The 23,018-nt window shown below is 37.7% G+C and overlaps 1 protein-coding gene across 1 annotated transcript in view; it reads right to left on the reverse strand.

The window, feature by feature from the left end:
• Positions 1 to 1,676: 1,676 nt before the first annotated feature.
• LOC105507765 overlaps positions 1,677 to 23,018 on the reverse strand; it is a 288,182-nt gene continuing 266,840 nt past the window's right edge. The window contains exon 11 of the mRNA XM_011936412.1: positions 1,677 to 1,833. Within this exon, the coding sequence (XP_011791802.1) occupies positions 1,677 to 1,833 (157 nt within the window). The remainder of the gene's footprint in view (positions 1,834 to 23,018) is intronic.

The raw sequence follows: 23,018 nt of genomic DNA on the forward strand, positions 1-23,018 counted from the left end.
TGGCTAGCCATAAGTAGAAAGCTGAAACTGGATCCTTTCCTTACTCCTTATACGAAGATTAATTCAAGATGGATTAGAGACTTAAATGTTAGACCTATTGTATATTTTTAAATAACCAAAATAGTAGAAATGGAATGTTCCTAAAGCAAAGAAATGATAAATGCTTGAGGTGATAGATACTCTAATTACGCTGATTTTATCACTACACACCACGTGATATGCCTGTATCAAAATATCACATATATCTCACAAATTATGTATAACTATGATGTATCCATAATAATTATAAATAAATTTTTAAAGAAAGAATAAGGGAGTGGGAGAATATAAGAGGGAAAATATTTGAAGAGTTGATAGGTAATAATTTTCCAGAAATTCTGCAAGATGCCAATCCACAGATTCAAGAACCCCAAAGAATCTTAGAATCTGAAGGATGATAAATAAAAAGAAATCTGCTCCTTGATATATTGTGCTGAAACTGTAGAATACCAGAAAGAAGAGAAGATATTAAAAACAACCAGAGAAAAAAGATAGATACCTATACGGGAATACATTTAGAGTGATAGCTGACCTCTCCATAACAACAATGGAAAGAAGTCAGTGATGATGTATTTGCTTTGCTGTGTGAAAATACCTTATATGAATGAGGGCAAAATAAAGACATTTTCAGATAAGTAAAAATGAGAAGAGCTTGCTGCCAGTAACTAAAAGAAGGTTGTATTCAGCTAAAATAAAGGAGCCCAGGTGGAAGGACTGGAAGGTAAGAAGAAATTATAACCAGAAAGATGAAAAATTGGGGATAACTCTAAATATATATTGACTACACACAATGTGATCTAATGGAAAATTATTAAAACATAAAATTACACTATATTACAATAATAGCATATAAGTCACAAATCATATGATTGGATTATTTGAGAGAAGAAAGTAACAAATTAAAATATTTGTTAACTTTAGACTTTGATCATTTAGGTGTGCAAGCTAAAATGTTCAGAAATAAACAGAATGAAAATAGAGGGTATAATTTCCAAACTAGTTGACAGGGAAAATGTAATGAGAAAAAAAATTGGTCTAAAAGAACACAAGAATGGGGTGAGGAGAAAAACCAGAAAAGCCAGGACAAATAGAAAGCACATAATAATCCAAATACAATGCACACTTGTAATTGCAACACATGGAAAAGACCAAATACGTTACAGACAAAAATTGCCAGATAAAATTTTTAAATGAACTATATGCTGATTACTGGGACCTCCTCTAAAACAGAAGGACATATAAACACAGAAAGGAAAGGGTGGAAGGAAGATATACTAGGAAAATAATAACCAAAAGAAAGTTGGAATGTTTCTATTAGTACTGAATAAATGAGACTTCTACTAGAGCTAGTGACAGTTTCTACATAATAATAGCTTCAATTCACCAGGGAGATATAATATTTTGAACACGTGTGTGCCTAAGAATTAAATCTCAAAATATATGAAGCAATATTTGACAGATTACAAGAAAAAATAGGTAAGTTCATCTCCATAATGGGAGACTTAAACACATCTTTCTAATTAATTGATAGAACAACAGAATTAGCAAGTTTGATACCTTGCACCTAACAGCTGCAATTCAAAAGCTATATGGAAGTTGTCAGGAACTTGACCACACACTGGGCCTTAAAGTAAGTCTCAATGACCATCTCTTAAGCTAAGCAACACAACCTCATTAAGTTGGCCGCTGGGAAGGACAGGCCACATGTAGGTAAGCTTGTTCCACAGAGGATTTTCAACTCTGGAATGTTTCCACTGCCCTGGCTTACTGGTTCCTTCATGTTTTATGGCCCACCTAAAACAAAAGATAAAAATACAAAAAGAAATGTAGCAAGGTTAAATATCACTTTAAAATATTCATTTTATTCATTGAGTACTTACTATATACTAGGCAAAAACTCAGTTTGAATTAAAAACCCAAATCTGAAAATTTGCTGTGTAAAGAAACACAATTGAGAGTAACTTACTAAAAAATAATAAATTTTAAAATCAGGAAAGCATTAAGGCAAAATTGGCAATGTTATTGCTAGACAACTGTATTTGAGGCAGAAGGTAAAGTAGAATAACAGTCCTTTTATAATAACAATGACATAAATAACAATATTAACATAAAAATCAAGCAAAACTTTAGATAGTAAAAGAGAAGTTAACTGACATACAATTATTGTCGGATACATTATTAAAAGATCAACAGATTACAAAGTACCAGATAAATTTTTTAAAGCAAAAAATAAGAACATAAAATATCTGACTGCTATAACTAATAAATGTAAGTATTTATATACATTGTAATATGCTAATGGAGAATATATCTTTCTCAACAATTCATGGAATATTTGTAATATTTGCCACATATACACAAAGTAAACTTTAATATAATTTAAAAATAAAAATGGAATAAGTCATATATTGTGACAAATGGGAAAATAAAATCAGATATAAATGCAATTTTATAATTGTGACCACATATATTAATTATATGGTAATTATATTAATTACATTATATATAAGTATAATTATCATAAGTAATATATCATGTTAATTATATATTAATTATAAGTAAACACACATTCTCTCCCCTAACACTCTATGGTACCAGATAAAGGGGAAAAAAAAATGTGATCAATAGATATTTAGTAAGCAATGAAATAATGTACTTGAAATCTTACAGGATACATGTAGAATTATATTCAAAGAAAAATTTATAATATTAAGTGCTAATTTATTAAAAGCTAAGTAGAGAAGGGAAATTAATAAAGCATTCAACTCAAATTATTATTTTTTAAATATAAAATTGTCCTAAGGAAAATAGATGAATGGAAATTATTATAAAGGTTCAAATAGAAATCAATAACTTGGAAAGTAGACCCTCAGCAGAATGGTCCAAAGAAGTGTTTTTCAGTTTGGCAGTTCCTCAGAAAGTCAAATATTAGAATGCAACATGACCCAGCAATCCCATACTTAGGTGTATAAAATCAAAAGAATTGAAAGTACGTATTCAAACAATACTTGTGCATGAAAGCTCACAGCACACTATTAATAGTAGGCAAAAAGTAGAAACAACCCCCAAAATATGTCTGTGAAATAAAAACTATAATAGCAAATCTCTTGCAAATAAATCTAGGTGAATGAGAATGTAAGACAAACCAAACAGGAAAATTGAACTAAATATTTAACATTAACAAAATGAAAAGCAAGAGTATATTATGCATGTATATATTAATAAATACAATAATTCTAATGAATAAATGAATTTCTGGAAGAAAACCTCACAAATTTGAAATAGAAAATACTAAAAATTATTTCCTGCTCATATAACTTTGCAGAATGTGGGACAGATCTTTTCATGTGATATAAAAATACTTTAAACCATAAAGATACAGAAAACTAGTTAATTCATTTCGTGGAGGGGAGATAAGCTTCATAATAAAGTTAGTTAGTGGTAATTTAAGATGTGATACAGCAATTGTATTTATAATTAAAGATGCAAAATTCCTAGGTCAGTATTAGCCAATAAAATGTAACATCGTGGCAATAGCATAATTACAATAGCTAAGAAATACTGGTCCTAGAAATGAAATTGTGGACATTTACTAATACAATACATCACTGATTAATGAATGAGAATGCAGGAGCAGTGCATCACCCATAATTTTCCAGTGCACATAATGGTCATCTGAGCCTGCAAATTTTCTGAGATCCCTCAGCCCCATCAGATCCGTCCATAGTACTTGGCCTTGTATTTCTTTTCCTTGTTCTGTGAAATCACACAGTCATTATCTGAGCAATGCTTTTTATATATCTTGTTTCGTAGAGTGTTGGCTACATACAAGACAACAAATACCCAGCAATCCAAACTGAAGTCTAAAGAGAAATGGAAAGTTCATTAATTCAGACAACATATTTGAGTTATTGGAATATTAGCAAACAACTTCAGAAGGCGGTAAGCTCCTACAACTGCAGGTGAAAGTGATAGGAACACATATATTTAAGTCATACCAATTTTATTTTATCTTTTGGAATACATGATCTACCTCCAAGAACCTGCTTCTTTTGAAAACCTTTCCTGTAGTTTTCTCATTCACACATCAATATCTTCTGGGCCTGGAGATATAAAAGCTTGCTTTCTTATTTCTCATAGCCATATCTAGTTTATTGTTACTCCGTCCACTTCCAAAGATCCCCAGTCACTTTGAAGCACACATCAATAGACCATAACACCTACTTCGCTTCCTGGTTGCATTTATATCAGTTCTGTATCCTCTCTTCTCATTTATTGAAGAGTTTACTATTCTGGCTTACTTATGTTCTCTCTACCTCTGCTCCTGTAATTAGCCAACATCTTTTCATTATTTAAGTAGACAATTCACCCTGGCCTCTCAGGGCCTCCCATGACTTTAACCCCTTTTCAAATATCAGCCTACCCTTCCCATGAACACAACCTCAAACTGGTCAATACAAATAACTACACCACTTTCAAAATCCTATTTTCAACAACACCACCCTTTCACCACCACCTCCTTTTCCTCTAGTTCATGTATGTAAGTATCCCTACTCCAATAATTCCTCAACTCTTCCAGATGATCCAAGCCACTGCATTGATCACTTCTTCATATTCCATAACCTCCCTGCCAGGTAGGCTCTTACCTTTGTACTCAGTTAAGATTCATGGTCCAGTCTCATAGCCACTGTCTTGTGCTTGCCCTCAACCCATTGCCCCTTCTCCTTCTCTGTATTCACTTAAAAATATATATAAACCAACTCTGGTTAAGTCCAGTTCTCTTCCTACGCAGCCTATACTTGAAGAGTTGATCAGTGGTTGGAGAAAAACATAACCATGAATGAAATCGCTACAAATGATCAGATCACAATGTGGTTGGGGGAGCAGTACAGATATATTAGGGAGTGTTTAAGAATTTGAGGACTTTTTTGGTTGTCACAATGATCAGATAACTGGCAGGAGACCAAGAATACCAAATATCCTTCAAAATATGGGAAAGTCTGTCCTGCGTCTCACAGATTTTCAAATTTCCCTCTGAACATTCATGTTGGGGAAAATTGGAGTCTAAAACCAAACTACATTTTACAAAATGACACCATTTTTTTTTTTTTTAATTGAGATGGGGTCTAGCTATGTTGCCCATGCTGGTCTCAAAGTTTTGGCCTCAAGTAATTCTCCCACCTTGGCCTCCCAAAGTGCAAGGATTATAGGCATGAACCACCATGCCCAGCCCATAGTATTTTTTTCATACACACTGAATTTTATAGAAATTCAGCTCCCTCCAATGTCTCAAGGAGGGAAGCTCTGATTTTTTTTTATGTTGCTCACTATTGTGGAAAAATCGCATCATTGATAGCATTATCATTTGTGGTATTTGCGTCACCAGTACAACATAGTTGTATCCTTTGGTATTTATAGTTCACGCATCCAGTTCATTCTATGCATAGGAGCAAGTATCTGCAAATGTAATGTTGTCCAGAATAGCTGTGCTGAGAATTTATATTATAATATATATTACTTTTACTTTAAAGTTATTTTTCTTTTATTTCCATAATTATTACTGCTCAACCATTTCTTTAAAATTACATTAGTGGGTAGGTTATCTTAACTATAAATTTTATTTTAGGATAATAAAGCAGTCATTAAAATATATTTTTTATACAGAGGGAGCATGAGGTCGGGTAGTGTTGACAACTACTCTTTTAAATTTATAACCACAAACCTCAAGTGGTCCCTAGCACCACTGGGCCATCTCACTGCATTCCTCCATTCCATTGACTCCAATCCCTGAGGGGCACATGACTTCTTTCTCATCAAACCTCTCACTTCCCACTGCCCATTTCTCAATGTCTGTTGGAACCTTTCTTATCTCAATGAGAAAATAGAAGTGGTCAGAAGACTTTCCTCATCCTCCCACCAGCAAATCTACCCAGCTCCCTGCCTCTGTACCCATACACTCTGCCTGCCCTCCTGCCCTCCACTATAGCGGAGCTGTCTGTGCTCTGACTGAAGGCCAATACTTGTGATTGTGCCTCGAATCCTTATCCTCTCGCATCTAGGACTTTGTTCTTGCTTGGTGCTGTTAATTTTCCTTCCCTTCTGCATCATTCCTTCTGCATAATGTCTGACAATCTGACAAGAAAAAAAAAGAACCCTCTCTACACTCACATCCACCACTAGTTATTGCCTTATTTCTGTGTGTCCCTTTGCAGCAAAGTCCTTAAAAGACTCACCTCCTTTTTTATTCTCTTCCCTTTCTCTCCTAAACAAATTGCAATTAGATTTTCATCTCTGAAACTCCAATGAAACTGCCTCATCAGGGTTTTCACATTACCGAAGCCAAAGGTTTTTCTTAAAACATACCTGAACTAATAGAAACATCTGACAAAGGATATTTCCTCCTTCTGACCTGGCAGACCCAATTGTACTAAAGCTATCTGAGGTGTTAAAGGATTCTGTGTTGAGTCTCTGGTAAGCCCAATAAGAGAGGTGCAGTGTTGGTCCTAAGACTGTTGAGCAAGATCATCCTCTTTGCAACAGAAAATAACTGCGTTTTTGAAAAACAATCCCTGGTATATTGAAACACTGTTTTTGAGCCTAAGAACTGGGACATGCATGGTGAAGTGACGATGAAAACTGAGCCACCCATCATGAACTGGGTGTGGTAATATCCTTCATGACATGTGGTAAGACAGATGCAACTACATCCTTTATTGTACAATAGAAGTGATACATTTAGGATCAGGCTCAAGCAAATCCAGGTTTTTGCACTGATTCCTCTCCCTTAACTTACTCCTATGGCCTGAAGAGAGTTTCTCTATGACTATTTGACTAATAGCAGAACTCAAGCCTGGTTCACAAACAGGTCAGTGTGATGTGTTAGTGCTGCTCAGAGTGCACTGCTATTACATTTATAGTCCCACTTGGATGTGTCCCTGAAGGACAGTGGTAAGAAATTTTCCTATTATGTTGAGCTGTGAGTGGAATACTTGATCATAGACTTTGTAGAAAGTATAGGTAACCAGAGCTGTGGATATACATTGATACATTATTAATGATTTCATCTGCTGATCAGAAGCCTCAAGAAAACAAAACTGGAAGATCAGGGAAACGGAATTTTGAGGAAAAAGTATGTGGATGGATCTATGGGGAGGGTATAAAACTTGTGAATCTTTATTTCTCATGTAAATGCCTACCGAGAGCATCTATCACAGAAGAGGTTTTCAACAATCAAGTGGACAGGATACCCAAAGTGCCCCCATCAGAATGTTTATCTATTGACCTGATATCACACACAACATTGTCTCAGATTAAGAGAGCCATTTTATGGCAAAGGAGGTGCAATAGTGAACCATAGGATTCACCTGTCTTACTTACATTGCACATTATCTCCCAAAAGCAGTTGGCATCAGATAATGAAAGAATGGCCCTGAAGTCTGAACTAAGTCTCCAGCTTGGTGAAACACTGGTAAGGTTGGAGTGTTATCCTAAAAGATCAGTATATGCAATGATCCTAGCAATATAGGGTGGTGTGTCCTTAACAGCTAGAATATATGGGTTTAGAAACCAATGGTAGAGGGAGGACTGGCTCTTCTTGCCATCACTTTCAAAAATCTACTTCAGAATCTGTATTTCTGTTTCTAAAACCTTAGGCTTTTTTGGGTACCTTAGGCTTTGTTGGGATTTCCACTGTGGTAACACTTCTGCCGGTGGATGCAATAAGTCTTCACTGACCTGGGGAGTGATTGGAGAATTGATCTTGATTGCCATGAGGACTGAAATTTGCCACTACACAGTGGAGGCAAAGGTCTGAAACCCAGGGGACCTTGGTAACATTTGGTAGTGCTTCTATGCCCAGTGAATAGAGGAAAGGTGCAACTGCATCAGTCATAGTCTAGTATGGGCAAATACATTAAGGGCTGAGACTTCTCAAGGATAAAGTCCTGGGTAAAGTAACTCACACTAGTCAAAGCACTAGCTAAGAATAAGAGAAATCTAAAATTGATGGAAGAGGAGGAAGCTGATGTCTACCAATCAGTCTTAGGACCAACTGCAGCAGTGAAGGTTGAGGCTTGATTTGCAAACCCTTTTTGAGTCATTTTAGGAGACTGCAATGGATGACCACATTGAAGTACTTAACTATAACCCCAACCCCTTGAGGCAGAATTGAGGGCATCTTATTCTTCTATAAGAAAGGGATATTGTTAGAGGTGCAAGTGGATCTGAATGGCCTAAGAGATGGACTGTACTGGGCCCGGTTTATGTGCCTCTCCAAATTCGCTCAGCCTCATTCTCCTCCCTGTTCACACATTCAGTGAAGATCCTAGCCACCACTGTAGTCACTTCATCTTCTACCAGCACCGATTCTTTTATTCACTCCCATAGAGAGGGCCAGGCTTTGGCACAGCTTCCTTCATACCCACTGAACCATAGAGTGCTCATGGGTATGGAGTATTCCTTCATACCCACTGAACTACTGGAGTGCTCCATTTCTTGGAGCTGACCAGTCATTCCATCACTTCAGGTCTCAGATAAAATATTACTCCACAGGGCGTGGGCTCTGGCTTCCCCAGTGACTGCCTAAAAGTCCCTCGGAGGATCAGTAATTTAACCCAGAAGTGAGGGGTCTCAATGCTTCTTGGGGAAAACTTTGACTAATTAGAACCTAGGGACAAGAGGAATCAATAAATAAATCCCTTTCCCTTCCTTCCCAAGATATATGGGTCCTACGAACCCAGATGAAAGGTGTCCCAAGTGAGTTTATTTTGAAGCCATGGCCAAACCCATCACACTCCACCTGGTACTTTATTTCCCTCCTTCCTTTCCCTGCTTTCATTTTTCTTTTTCTTTTGCTGACCTGGGATTGCACTTCCTAAAAAACCTTAGCATATAAACTTCTTCAGGCTACTGTTTACTAGGAAACTTGAATTGAAGCACCAAAAGACATGGGTGAGGAGCAATTTAAATCTCTATCTGATCATACTCTCAGGTAGGGTATCTTGCCATAAAAGAGTCTAAGTTCAATCTAAATTATCTCTCAGCCAAGAAGTTGGGGTTGGGGATGGAATTTAATCTTCAAGTATAAATATATAATAGAACAACTATATGTTTATAATAACATATAAACATACTTGTATGGATATAAAATCACACCTTAGTTTACTTCTACAGTTTTTCATTATCTGGTTGCAGTGCCTATATAACTTCAGCCCATCAGGGTGTCTTTAAAATGAGCCAATCAAGTTCAACTTACACTGTTAATAACATTAACATAGAGCAAAGGCCATTCGACTGCAGAGTTCTGACACAGCATGACCTTTTATGTAAAAGCAATAGACCTCTTAATATTCTGCTTCATAAATGAAGAGCTGACAGACCCTTAACTGTAATGGCACTAGCTGGCCCAGCTATAATGACAGCACATGTGCACAACACAAATTAGAACTTTACAGCATCGTTCTCAGGAATTCTAATTCTTAAAAGCTAGCACTAGGTGGAGACAGTGATTCATGCAATGCTTGCAGGCAGCCTTTTCCTAGTCCCCTGGAGAATTTGCTTCTATTTAATATTTTCATTTTTTTCTTCAGTGTGGATAGGGGTGTTCTTGAACAATTTGTATTTCTAATAGAAACATTATATAAAACAAAACCTCTCAGGCTTTGGAAGGACCTACTTGAAAACACTCATGTATATTCACAGCCCACAAGGTAGCCAAATAAGCTTCAAAGGCAATTTTATTTATTTAACAGTGTCTTTATTAGCTTTGCCTTCCCATTAAAGGCAAAATTCTATTTATGGTACTTTATGAGTATCTACTTCCACGGATAGGGGTATGAACAAAGTTGCAGTATCCTCCCAGATTTATCTGAATTTAAAAGAAAAAAATTAGGGTCTCTGTTCAATATTTGATTGACAGTTATCTCCTCTCTCAAAAACTAAATCCAGAATTAAACATATCAATTTCAGTATGATTAATGGAGCCACAGATCCACCACAATGCTTTATTCAATTAATCTTTTAAAGTAATATAAAACAAAAATACTTTAGATAATTATTTGGAGTCCAGTGCCTTTAATGGAACTACAATTATGAAAATTTGTGCATGTCTGTACACATTGTAACAAAAAGATATTATTTAGCACTCTTGGAAATCAATAGTAAAACAAAAACAAATCGAAATGTGCCCTAGTTGAAAAGAAACAGTCTTTTTCATATTCTATCAGGACAAAATTGTATTTTTCCAATAATGTAATGAACATAGTAATAAAATTAGACAATATGTCATTTGGATCTGGTACAGTAAATAATAGATATTCCAGCAAATTCCAGCTCAAATAAGCAGTGTCTAACAAACGTGAGGGTTAAAATGATCAGATTCACGTCCCACGACTGTTAAAGAAATGCTTTAAACGTTTTGCTTTACACAAGGTGCCATTTATTTATTTAGCTGACTACTTTTCAGTTTTTAGGATTACCTAAGCAACAAGATAATAGCACTTAGAATGTATTTATAATGAATTTAAAATGGTATGTTTCTGTAGAAACAGTGAACAGGATATTATTCATACAGGTACAATAATATATTTTGTGCATTAATTTTGATAGGATTCAGTTTATAAGACTGACTTTAAGTACTCCATCTCTGAAAAAAAAGGAAAGGATAAGAAAAATAAATACATGGATTGTAAAAAATAATAGTAATAATGACCTACTTTGATGGAATTTGAAAATAGCCCATCAAAATTCCATGGATTTGAACTGTTTTGAAGTTTTCTAAGGTTCTTGTACTCTAGACAGGGAACAAGTCACTCCAAATTTGGAACTACATGCACAAGCTGGTCTTAAACACTGCATAAGGGTTAAAAGGCTAGATGTACAGCTGAAACTTGAATACATCAAATATTACTCTCTAGTCTTTTATGAGTATCATTGTATGAAATACTTTAGCCCATTTTTATTTTGCAACTTACAATGAATATTAAAGGTAAATTAATATTTTATGTAAAAAATTATTTTAAGATTTAAATTTTAAATAACTTCATCCTAAAAGAAATAAGACACTAAAGACTACAGCATTATTAGTTTGCGAGCCAAAATTTACAAAGATCAACTAATGTTTGTAAATTAAACATTATTCTATTTATTTCTGGAATATTTTGTACAAACTAATAAATACAGTTGAAATTTGTTCATTTGCCTTAATGTATATTCATGCCCCTTTGCCCTATCTCTTTACGTTATTTTGGTAACTAGCAAATTATTTAAAACAATAACTGGACTTTAATGGCAATTAAGGGCTAAGAAGGAGAATGCTGTGCTATGATCATAACCCATCTTGTATAGCTGGGAGTTTCTAAGAATAAGAAATCATTTCAACAATGACACTGAAAAGAATATTTATTTCATCATAATTTCCATGATTTTATATTATATCCCTCTCAACTGATTTTCTTTAACCACCTTAACACAATCTAAAGTTATTTTTAAAAGATTAATTATTAAATTAGGTGGAAACACATGGTACATTAATAATAATTGCCAGTAGTACATATATTTAGTCTAGAAAAATAAATGGATATACAAATGGATAGAAAGCCAATCCTGACATCTCTTGGAAGTTAGCTTTTAACATAAGTCTTTTACCTGCTATTTTGTTTTGTTTTTCTAGTTGGTTGAGCTTCCTGGTTATTTAGATTCTGGATACATAGGAGTAATTTATATTCAGCACTAAAAACCTATCATTATCTTCCATAGTCGGAGTTTCATACTTGGTGTAAAAGCAAAGCTCTCTTTGCAACTCAGTAGTCTCTACCAAGTGCAAGATTTGTAAACAAAAAAACCATCCCTTCTTCAACAATACCTGCTTATGATGGAACCACACGTGATCCCTGAGTTCTTGAACCTGTTGCATTTATCACCCATCTGGGCTTGATAGGTAGGTGAGCTTTGATACCTCAGATATTTGGTGGATAAACTCCCTAAAGTTTCCATATTTATTTAAATGAAAACAAGATAAATGAATGCTGTCTATTGAGCACTTGCTCTCTCTCCCCAGCACCAAGCTAGACATTACAGGGAATACAAAAGAAGTTGTGAGGTGACTTCTTCTCCTAAGAAAGTTTTATCATTTAGGAAGAAGCTCAGAGGGCTGGCAATTTTTTAAAAAACAAGACATAATCTAATAAAAAAGAAATAGCACGTTCAACAAGAGTTATATCAGTTTTTTATAGAAAGAAACCATAGGGAAGATAATCCTTGAAGGATGCATGAATTTTGTATACAAGGAGAACAGTTTGAGGTGAAGGGGAAGAAGAGAGGTGCCATTTCAAGAAACCAAGGAAGAATTGTATAGATATTATATATTGTATAAGATATTATACCTGTAATCCCAGCACTTTGGGAGGCCGAGACGGGCGGATCACGAGGTCAGGAGATCGAGACCATCCTGGCTAACACTGTGAAACCCCGTCTCTACTAAAAAATACAAAAAACTAGCCGGGCGAGGTGGCGGGCGCCTGTAGTCCCAGCTATTGGGAGGCTGAGGCAGGAGAATGGCGTAAACCCGGAAGGCGGAGCTTGCAGTGAGCTGAGATCCGGCCACTGCACTCCAGCCCGGGCAACAGAGCAAGACTCCGTCTCAAAAAAAAAAAAAAAAAAGATATTATATAACTCCCAAACATATGACTCTTTGAGTAAAGAGAGAGTTTGAGCTAGAAGAGAGAGCGATTCGTATCCGCAACTGGTCATTTCCTAGCCTCAGTTATGTCAACTAATTTTGCTTAAAGTGCTGATTGCCTCTATTTGTCCATATCAGAAAGAAACAGTTAATCCCCCAAATCAATTTTCTCTTCCTTCAGTAGTAATAGACTTTTAGCTGGGTACATGACTACCTGGCTATTACAAGATTTCTTTGCATTTAGGTGTAGTCATGTATCAAAGTTCTGGCCCGATAGTTGTGTGTGGACATGATAGGCACCACTCACAGACCTTACCCTTAAAGCAACTGGACATGTACACCACTGGTCCCTCTTCTCCATCCCACTGACTGGGAGATGATAAGAGCTGGACTAAACTGCTTTAGAGCCACAGGTGGGAGCCACATGATAAGAATGGCAGAGCCACCTACCAGCTCTGTAGCACTACCTACCTATAAACTGTCATGCAAACAGAAACGAGCTTCAGGGTAAGCTTAAATTTTTTGGAGTCTCTTTGCCACAGCAGCCAAGCTTAACACATTTTCTAGTATAATCTTGTTTGGGTTTTTGTTGTTGTTGTTTCCATTGTCCCAGTCTTTTACATTTTCCTGTGCACTTCCTCTGAACGTTTTACTGCTTTTTCTGCTATCTACTTCTGGGAAATTTTCATGTGTTTCTGCCACCATTAAGTCATATCTTTCCTAATTCTCATTGCTGTTTCTGTAAATTCTTGTCCTGTTTTTCCTTCTTCTGATTTTCATCCACTTCTCTAAGTTCTTCAAGAAACACTCCTATAGGCAGGGAATGTTAGCTCTTTAGAAATACTGGCACTAAAAAATGTTTTTTTTTTTTTTTTTTTTTTTTTTGTTTTTTTTTTTTTTTTTTTTTTAATCTCCAGGGCCACCCCGAGGGTGTGCAGTGCCCTGGAAAAACAGTTTTTGTAGGGTACTTGTCTATGTAAACAACACAATTTTAGAATTCATTCCAAAACTTACGGGTCTGTGTGAGGTACAGTGATTTATTGATAAAGATTTAGCATAATGGACAGAGAAGAGATGCTTACACATTTGTTTACTGCCCAAGTGGTGCATGTGAAGATTCTTCATAAGTTCTAGACATTATCTCAGCTTCAGGAACCACCTCTTTGTGTTCTTTATCATCGAATGTGCAGTTCCTAACTAATTTCATATCCCTCCCCTCAAGAAGTTCCACTGTCATGGCTCTTTGGAATTTATTTGCATCGACAGGGCATAGATCTCTTTGCCTCTGCAGTTCCTTAATACCATGATGCAATGCTGTTAACACAATTACTCATGACACTGCAGCATCCGTCACACTATCCATGAATACCAGACTCCCTCAAAGGTCATTGCTGGGGTTCACTGATGATAACCAAGTACAAGTGTTCCTCAGAGTATGCAGGAAAATGTGAATGATGATTTGTTTTCTAATCATGTTAAATTTATTTTTTGGAATTTTATAGCCTAATCATAGACCAACATACGTCCAATTTTATATATATATATATATTATATATATATGTATAGAACTTTTTCTGTTACAATCATTGCGTTCAAGCCTGTGGTTTCTTCCAATGTTAACCACATCCTCACCCTTACCACAAGTGGGGAGGATGGAAGAGGGGCCAGTGGGCAGAATGAAATGATGAGTCTCATTTCCACGAAAAATGTTCATCCTTTCTTCTGCATGGCTTAAGATCAACAGGAGAGCATGGCACATCGATCAGAAGCACGAGAGGATATAGATCCAAATGGCTTGTTGAGGCTTCAGAGCAGTAATCTCTAAAGCTCTCAGAAAAGATAGGCATGGTAACGTCCAGAGGACTGCCAAACAGACACGTGGCTTGGAGCCTGCAGACAGGGTGAGTCCCTTGGACACCAGTGAAGGAGTGCAAAGGATAAAGTAAACCTGCTGCCATTCTCCACGCAAGATTGCCATAGACAAGAGGTGGTGCCATGGTCACAACACACACAGGTGAAAGCCAACACATATGTGTACACACATAACTTAAACTCAAGAATAGCAGTGAATTATCCAGAGCCTTGAACCTGTTCTGTATCTGACATGGGTGAGAGTCACCCAAAAATCTTCATGTCAGTACCATTCTTGAGGCCCAGTCTCCATACTGAGAGGTGACAACATGCTAGCAGCCCTCACTCTGTGCACCTCCTCGGCCTGGGCGCCCACTCTGGCGGTGCTTGAGGCGCCCTTCAGCCCACCACTGCACTGTGGGAGCCCTCGCTGGGCTGGAGCTGGCTCCCTCTGCTTGCAGGGAGGTGTGGAGGGAGAGGCACGGGCAGGAACCGGGGCTGTGCGCTGCGCTCACCGGACAGCGGCGAGTTCCTGGTGGGCGCGGGCTCGGGGGGCCCTGCACTGGGAGTGGCCGACCCGCGCCCACGGCCCGGGCAGTGAGGGGCTTAGCATCCGTGCCAGCAGCTGCGGAGGGTGCGCCAGGTTCCCCAGCACTACCGGCCCGCACACGCCACGCTCGAATTCTCGCGGGGCCTCAGCCGTCTCCCCGTGAGGCAGGGTTCTGGACCTGCAGCCCCCCGTGCCCAAGCCATGCGAGTCCCGCCCCACCTGCCCCGCCCCCCTGGGCTCCGGAGCTGCCGGAGCCTCCCCTAAGGGCGCCAACCCCTGCTCCCTGGCGCCTGGTCCTGTCGACTGCCCAAGGGCTGAGGAGTGTGGGAGAGCAGCACGGGACTGACAGGCAGCTCCACCCACAGCACTGGCGGGCATGGCATCCACTAGCCAAGCCAGCTGGGCGCTTGAGTCCTGTGGGGACTTGGAGAACTTTTATGTCTAGCTAAAGGATTGTAAATGCACTAATCAGCACTCTGTGTCTACCTCAAGGTTTGTAAACGCACCAATCAGCACCCTGTCGAACAGACCAATCAGTTCTCTGTAAGATGGACCAATCAGCTCTCTGTAAAATGGACTAATCATCAGGATGTGGGTGGGGTCAGATAAGGGAATAGAAGTAGGCTGCGGGAGTCAGCGGCAGCAACCGGGTTGGGTCGCCTTCCATGCTGTGGAAGGTTTAGTCTTTGGCTCTTTGTAATAAATCTTGCTGCTGCTCACTCTTTGGGTCTGTACCGCTTTTATGAGCTATAACACTCACCACGAAGGTCTGCAGCTTCACTCCTGAAGCCAGTGAGACTATAAGCCAACCAGAAGAAACTCTGGATATATCTTAACATCTAAAGGAAAAAACTCCAGAGACACCATCTTTAAGAACCGTAACACTCACCGCAAGGCTCCACGGCTTCATTCTTGAAGTCAGCGAGACCAAGAACCCACCAATTCCAGACACAATACCATACCACAAAAGAAATACTGTGCTGGCCAGCAAGAATGATCCACTCATCAGGTTACCCTCTGAATTTATAGCTTCTTAGCATATCTGTCCAAGCCCACACAATGAGTAAAGGATCAGAGAGGGCCTTGAAGGGAAAAAATGGGGAAGGGACCCACACTATCCCAGTCTGGACTTAAAGCATTCTATTCACCAGAGACATCTTAGAAAATTTCAAGGCAGACACTTCAAGGTAAAGGCTGCTGGGGCCTGGGATCTGGTAAGGGGACCCACTTGCCTAGTCTAAGGTGATTCTGTGTGTTTACCCAGGAAATTGTCGACAGTCTTCAACCATCTCTACTCAGAACAGGTCCAAAGAGATTAGAAGTTATAAGGAAGTGAGTGATAGCTTTTCAAAAGTATCTCCAATTCAGAAATATTTCCCCAAACAGCTCTTAAAGTCTATAGATAGTCTATTGTGAGTCACATTATAGTTCTGTGTCAATCGAAGATCTTAGGAAACAGATGAGAAATAAGAATAAGAAACTGAAAAACAAAGAACATCCCAGAGACCCCGCATGAAAAGGACAAGAGCAGTTAGATAAAGACATGATGACGTATGAGAGCTCTGAGGTATAGGAAAAGAATGAATATTAGTATTAGTAGGAAGTCCACAAATGTAATCAAATAACAAGGATGCTTTGTCTAAAGTCTGCCTTGGGAAACACCATCCAACACATTTTTAGCACCTACATTTATGTTGTTGGGTGCCAGGGATCCCAGGAAGTGAGACAGTTTCTATCCTTGAGGAGTCCCAGTTTGGTGAGCAGGATGGGCCAATGGAACAGGTACCAGTGACACAGGTGATCAGGGTAATCATGGGTTTTGTAGAAAATACTGCAGAGAACTGACCATAGCACCACTGATTGTTCCTGATGGGTTTGAAGAGTCAACAAAGAGGACATGGGAATTTGGTTTCCCAGGACTCAGAACAGCATCTGGCCCATAGGACACATTCTGCTATTTATTCAATGAATGAATAAGTTAACCTGGACTCCAGTAGTCCCGTTTATCACAGTTTTGCTTTCTTCAGTTTCAGAAACCAGCAATCAACCACAGTCTGAAAACACTAAAGCAAAAACTCCTGTTGAAAGAGAGAGAGAAAGAGAGGAAGAGACCACATTCATATAACCGTTATTACAACATATTGTTATAATCATTCTATTTTTTTATTAGTTATTGCTATTGTCTTACTGTGTATAATTTATAAATTAAATTTATCACATATATAAGAAAAAACAAAGTGTATATATATGGTTTGAGATCTGTGGTTATGTATATCAAATATATATATCAAATTATATATATATAAATATATATACGGTTTGATATTTTCTGGGGTTTCAGGCATCCACTAGGGGTCTTGAAATGTATAGGGAGGGAGTCTGCACATTTAAAATCTAGCTGGTGAATTCTAACTTCTCAATTCCCCATATATTGATACTCAAAATTATTGAATTCTTAAATCTTTAAAGTGAGAGAACATAAATAAACACACAAATTCCTTTACTTCTGAGTAAGAGATCATTTGCATGATATAATTTGCAAGACATCATAAAATTCCCCTCCTCAAAATTATTTCTCAAAATTAAGTACTGAAATTCCACTGTTGCCAATCAATTTATTTATACTTAAATAATGACTTTTTTTTTTTGGCCAAAGCCACTGCAAGATTTACAAAACAAAGAGTTGATATGTTATAGTCTGTGGTAGAAAAATGGTCCCTCCAAAGATGCTCACATCCTAATTCATAAAACATGAATATTACTTTAGAGGCAAAATCAAACTTTGTGGGTATGATTAAGTTAAGGATTTTGAAATAGGTAGATTATCCTGGATTATCTGTGTTTAGGCCCTAAACCTAATCATAAGTGTCCTTATAAGAGAGAGGCAGAAGGAATTTTGACACTACAAAAGAGGGGAAGGCAATATAATCACAAAAGCAAAGATTAAAGTGATGAGGCGTCAAACCAAGGGATGCTGGCAGCCACCAACAGCTGAGAGGCAAGGAATGTATTGTTCCCTAGAACCTCCAGAGGCAGTATAGCCCCACTGACACTTGATATTGGCTCAATGATACTGATTTTTAAATTTGTGGCATCTAGAATTATGAAGATAAATTTATGTTGTTTTAAGTCGCCAAGTTTGCGGCAGTTTGTTACACCAGCCAAACGAAACTAATACATAGTTTCAAAATCAGTTATAAATTCCAACAGTAATTGCTTCTTTGCTTTGAGGTAAGTTTAGAGTGTAGAAATAGAGAAAATTTTATAATTCATATTTGCATATTTCTCTTTAGCTAGACATTTTTACTATAGATTTTTGGAGGTCATTTTCATTCATTTCCTTTTATTTAAAACAAGTTGTAATATAATCAAACTATATTTTAAATTTTTATGTCCTGATATTCTTTAAAACTGTTAATATTTGCATTATGTTTTTCATAATCATCATTCTTAGTAACTGCATAAAAGTTCATAGAAGAGGGACTTGACTAGAGGTATCTGGTATTTGCCTCCTTCACAAAGAAGAACCAAAATAGTGGGCAGATTATCACACTTCTAATAGATCATCTAAGACAGAACATTGGAATTCAACAGAGAAGTGACAGAAAACACTAAAAGCAAGGAAGGAGGGAAATGAGGAAGCCTATTTAATTAGGATAGACTGGGAGTCTGGAGAGGATCCCCATTGTGGGGAAAGGGTAGGGAAGATGTCCTTAGCAATCTACATTTCCACAATAGACTCCTGTAGTTGTAGCCATGGGAAAGCCTCTCAACCCTCGCAGGTCCTGAAACTAACATAGTGAGATGCCTAGAGGCCACACAACAGCATTGCTTCAGAGAGAGAGCTCATGCTGGTTCCCCAAGTCCTAAGCAGCTACAGCATGGCACCATTTTGAAAGCCCCATCACCACAAGACTACATCTTGCCCTGGGGTCCAATAGCCCCTACATCTACAAATTCATGGAGCTCCATTGACATCTTACACTTACAGCTACCACTGTGGCTTGCTGCTGCCACCAGGGCTGAAGTGCAAGCTGTTAGTTGTGATCCCACTGCTCCCACCAGCAAAACTATGTACATTTTCAAGCACCCCAAGGACAGACTGCCACTGCTGCTGGCAGTTGCCACCAGGGCCAAAGTGTGAGCTATTGGCAGTGACTCCACCACCCCCAACAAAGGAACTGTCACACATTTGCTAATGCCATAAGGACAAGCTACTCCACCTGCAGCCACCATCCGGGGCTAAACTGTACACTCCCCAGCTGCCTGACTATGGTTTTTGCCAATGACAGCAACCCTGCCCTCCCCAGTAGCAGGGCCACAGCATAGCCACTGATCCTTCCCCCAACTCAATCTTTTCACTGGGGAGCTGGGGATTACCCCATATCTGCCTACCACAGCCAGCATCTGCATGCACTATAGGGGACCTGAGATCAAGTTGGCCCATCCCAGCTCCTTATCCAGTGCCTAAGCATGCCATCTGGGGGCCTGGAGATTGCCCAGCACAGCACACCACCATTGGCACCTGAGCACTCCTCCCAGAGGCCTGAGGTTGGACCCACCCAATCTGCCACTATCATCACAGCTGGTGCCCACACACACACAAGGGCCCACCTGATATCCCCATCCCCAGCAAAATTTTACCACAACTAACAACTCCACCCTAATCCACAGAGGAAATCACAGATATTACTGACCTAACAAACACCATAAATATATCTTCATGAAAAAGTCCTCATCTACAAAAGCAAATTCAAAAAATTGGATGAAGCGACTATTATGCCAGGAATGCAGATATCAATAACATAAAGACACACACAAAAAAAAACAAGAAAAATCAAGAAAAGATCCCATCTCCAAAAGGACACAATAATTCTCCAGTAACAGAGTCTAATGAAAAATAAATTATGAAATGCTAGAGAAAGAATTCAAAGTAATGATATTAAAGAACCTCAGTGAGATACAAGAAAACACAGATAAATAATACAAAGAAATTAGGAAAATAAGTCAAGATATAAATGAGAAATTTATTAAAGAGATTGATATCATTACAAAAGAACCAAACAAATCCTAGGAATTAGATAATCCATTGAATGAAATAAAAAATACATTTGAGAGCTTCAACAATAGACTATATCAAGCAGAAGAAAGAATTTCTGAACTTAAAAACAGGCCTTTTGAAATAACCAAACAAAAATTTTGAAAAGAAAAACAAAGTCTATTACATATGATACATCATAAAGTGATCAAATATTTGAATATCCAGTGTCCCAGGAGGCAAATAGAAAACAAAAAGGATAGAAAACATACTGAATGAAATAATAACTGAAACCTTCCCAAGTCCAGCAAGCAATTTAGACATCCAAGTACAGGAAGCTCAGAGATCCTCAAATAGATGCAATTCAAAAAAGTCTTCTCCATTGCATATATAGTATAACTGGCAAAGTCAATAATAGAGAAAACACAGCTAGAGAAAAGCATGTAGTCACTTATGAGGAAACTTCTAGCAGACTAACAGCAGGTTTCTTAGTAGAAACATTATAGGCAAGAATGAGATAATATATTCAAAATGCTGAAAGAAAAAAACTGTCACATACTATATCCAGAAAAGTTGTCCTTCATTAATGAAGGAGAAATAAAGTCTTTCTCAGACAAGCAAAAGCTGAGAAAATTTGTTATCACTAGGCCAGCCTTACAAAAAATGCTTAAAATCCTACTCTTGGAAACAAGAGGATGATATCTACCATCATGAAAACATACAAAAGTATAAAACCCACTGGTAGAGCAAATACATAAATAAGAAAGAGAAAAGACACAAATGTTACCACTGTAGAAAACCACCAAACCACAATGATAAAAATAAGAGAGAGAAAGAAATAAAGTCTATACCAGGAAAGAAAACAAAAAACTGAATTAATAAATTGAAAAAAATAAGTCCTCACATCATAACATAATCTTGAATGTAAATAGATTAAACTTTCCATTTAAAAGATACAGACCAGCCAAATGGATTAAAAGAAAATGATCATACACTATGTGGCTGATATGGTTTGGATCTGTGTCCCCACTCAAATCTCATGTTCAATTATAATCCCCAATGTTGGAGGTGGAGCCTCATGGGACGTGACTGAATCACAGGGTAGTTTCTCATGGTTTAAAATCATCCCCCTGGTCCTGTCCTCTTGATAGAGTTCTCACAACATCTGCTTGTTTAAAAGTATGTAGCACTGGCAAGGCGTGGTGGCTTATGCCTGTAATCCCAGCACTTTTGGAAGCTGAAGTGGGTGGATCACCTGAGGTCAGGAGTTTGAGACCAGCCTGGAAAACATAGCAAAACCCCATCTCTACTAAAAATACAAAATTTAGCCAGGCATGGTGGTGTGCACTTGTAATCCCAGCTACTCAGGAAACTGAGGCAGGAAAATCACTTGAACTTGGGAGGTGGAAGTTAGAGTGGGCCAAGATGGCACCACTGCACTCCAACCTGGGCGGCAGAGTGAGACTCAGTCTAAGAAAAAAAAAAAATGAAGAAGTATGTAGCATCTCCCCCTTCTCTGTCTTCCTCCTGCTCTGTCCATGTGAAGTACTGGCTCCCTATTCCTCTTTCACTATGACTATAAGTTTCCTGAGGCATCTCCAGAAGCCAAGCAGATGCTGCCATGTTTCCTTTACAGCCTGTGGAACCATGAGCCAATTAAACCTCTTTTCTTCACAGCAAGGCGAGAACACACTAATACAGTGACTTACAAGAAACTCACTTTATCTATAAAGACACATATAATCTGAAAGTAAAGGAGTGGAAAAACATATTCCCTGAAAATGAAAACCAAATGTGAGCAGGAGTAGCTACACTTATATCAGATAAAACAGACATTGGTTTAAAATAATAAAAAGAGACAAAGAACGTCACTATATAATTATAAAGGGATCAATTCAGTAAGAGGATATAACAATTCTAAACATATATGCACCCAACATGGGAGCATTCAGATACATAAACCAAATAATATTAGACCTAAAGGGAGAAATAAATTGTAATACAGTAACAGTTGGATACAACAACATCCTACTCTCAACACAGACAGGTCATGTAGATAGAAAATTAAGAAAGAAACATTGGATTTAAACTGCATGTTAGACCAAATGGACTAAACAGACTTTTACAGGACACTTCATCCAATAGCTACAGAATACACATTTTTCTCATCAGGACATGGAACGTTCTCCAGAATAGACCATTTGTTAGGACACAAAACAAGTCCCAACATATTTTAAAAACCTGAAGTCATATCAAGCTTCTTCTCAGACCAAAAAAATAAAACTAGAATATAATAACAAGAGGAATTTTGGAAACTACAAATACATAGAAATTAAACATTTCCTGAATGACCATTGGATCAAGGAAGAAATTAAGGAGAAATAAAAATAGTTCTTGAAAAAATGCAAACCAAAACACAACACACCAAAGTCTGTTGGATACAGCAAAAGCAGTGCTAAGAGGGAAATTTATGGCAATAAACAGCTACATCAAAAAAAAAAAAAAAAGAAAGATTTCAAACATCTAACAAAGCACCTCAAGGAACTACAAAATCAAGAAAAAATCCCAAAATTAGTAGACGGAAAGAAATAATAAATATCAGAGCAGAAATAAATGAAATAAACACATAAAAGATAATATGAAGGATTGACAAAAAGTTGGTTTTTCAAAAAATAAGCAAAAACAATGAACTGTTAGCTAGAATCATCAAGAAAAAAAGAGAGAAGACCCAAGTAAATCCAGAAATGAAAATGGAGACATTACAACTGATACCACAGAAAACAAAAGCTCATCAGAGACTATTATGAATAACTATACATTTGCAAACTGGAAAACCTAGAGGAAATGGGTAAATTCCTGCACAC

The sequence above is a fragment of the Colobus angolensis genome, unplaced genomic scaffold (assembly GCF_000951035.1).
Source record: "Colobus angolensis palliatus isolate OR3802 unplaced genomic scaffold, Cang.pa_1.0 Scaffold152, whole genome shotgun sequence".
In the NCBI taxonomy this organism is placed as follows: Eukaryota; Metazoa; Chordata; class Mammalia; order Primates; family Cercopithecidae; genus Colobus; species Colobus angolensis.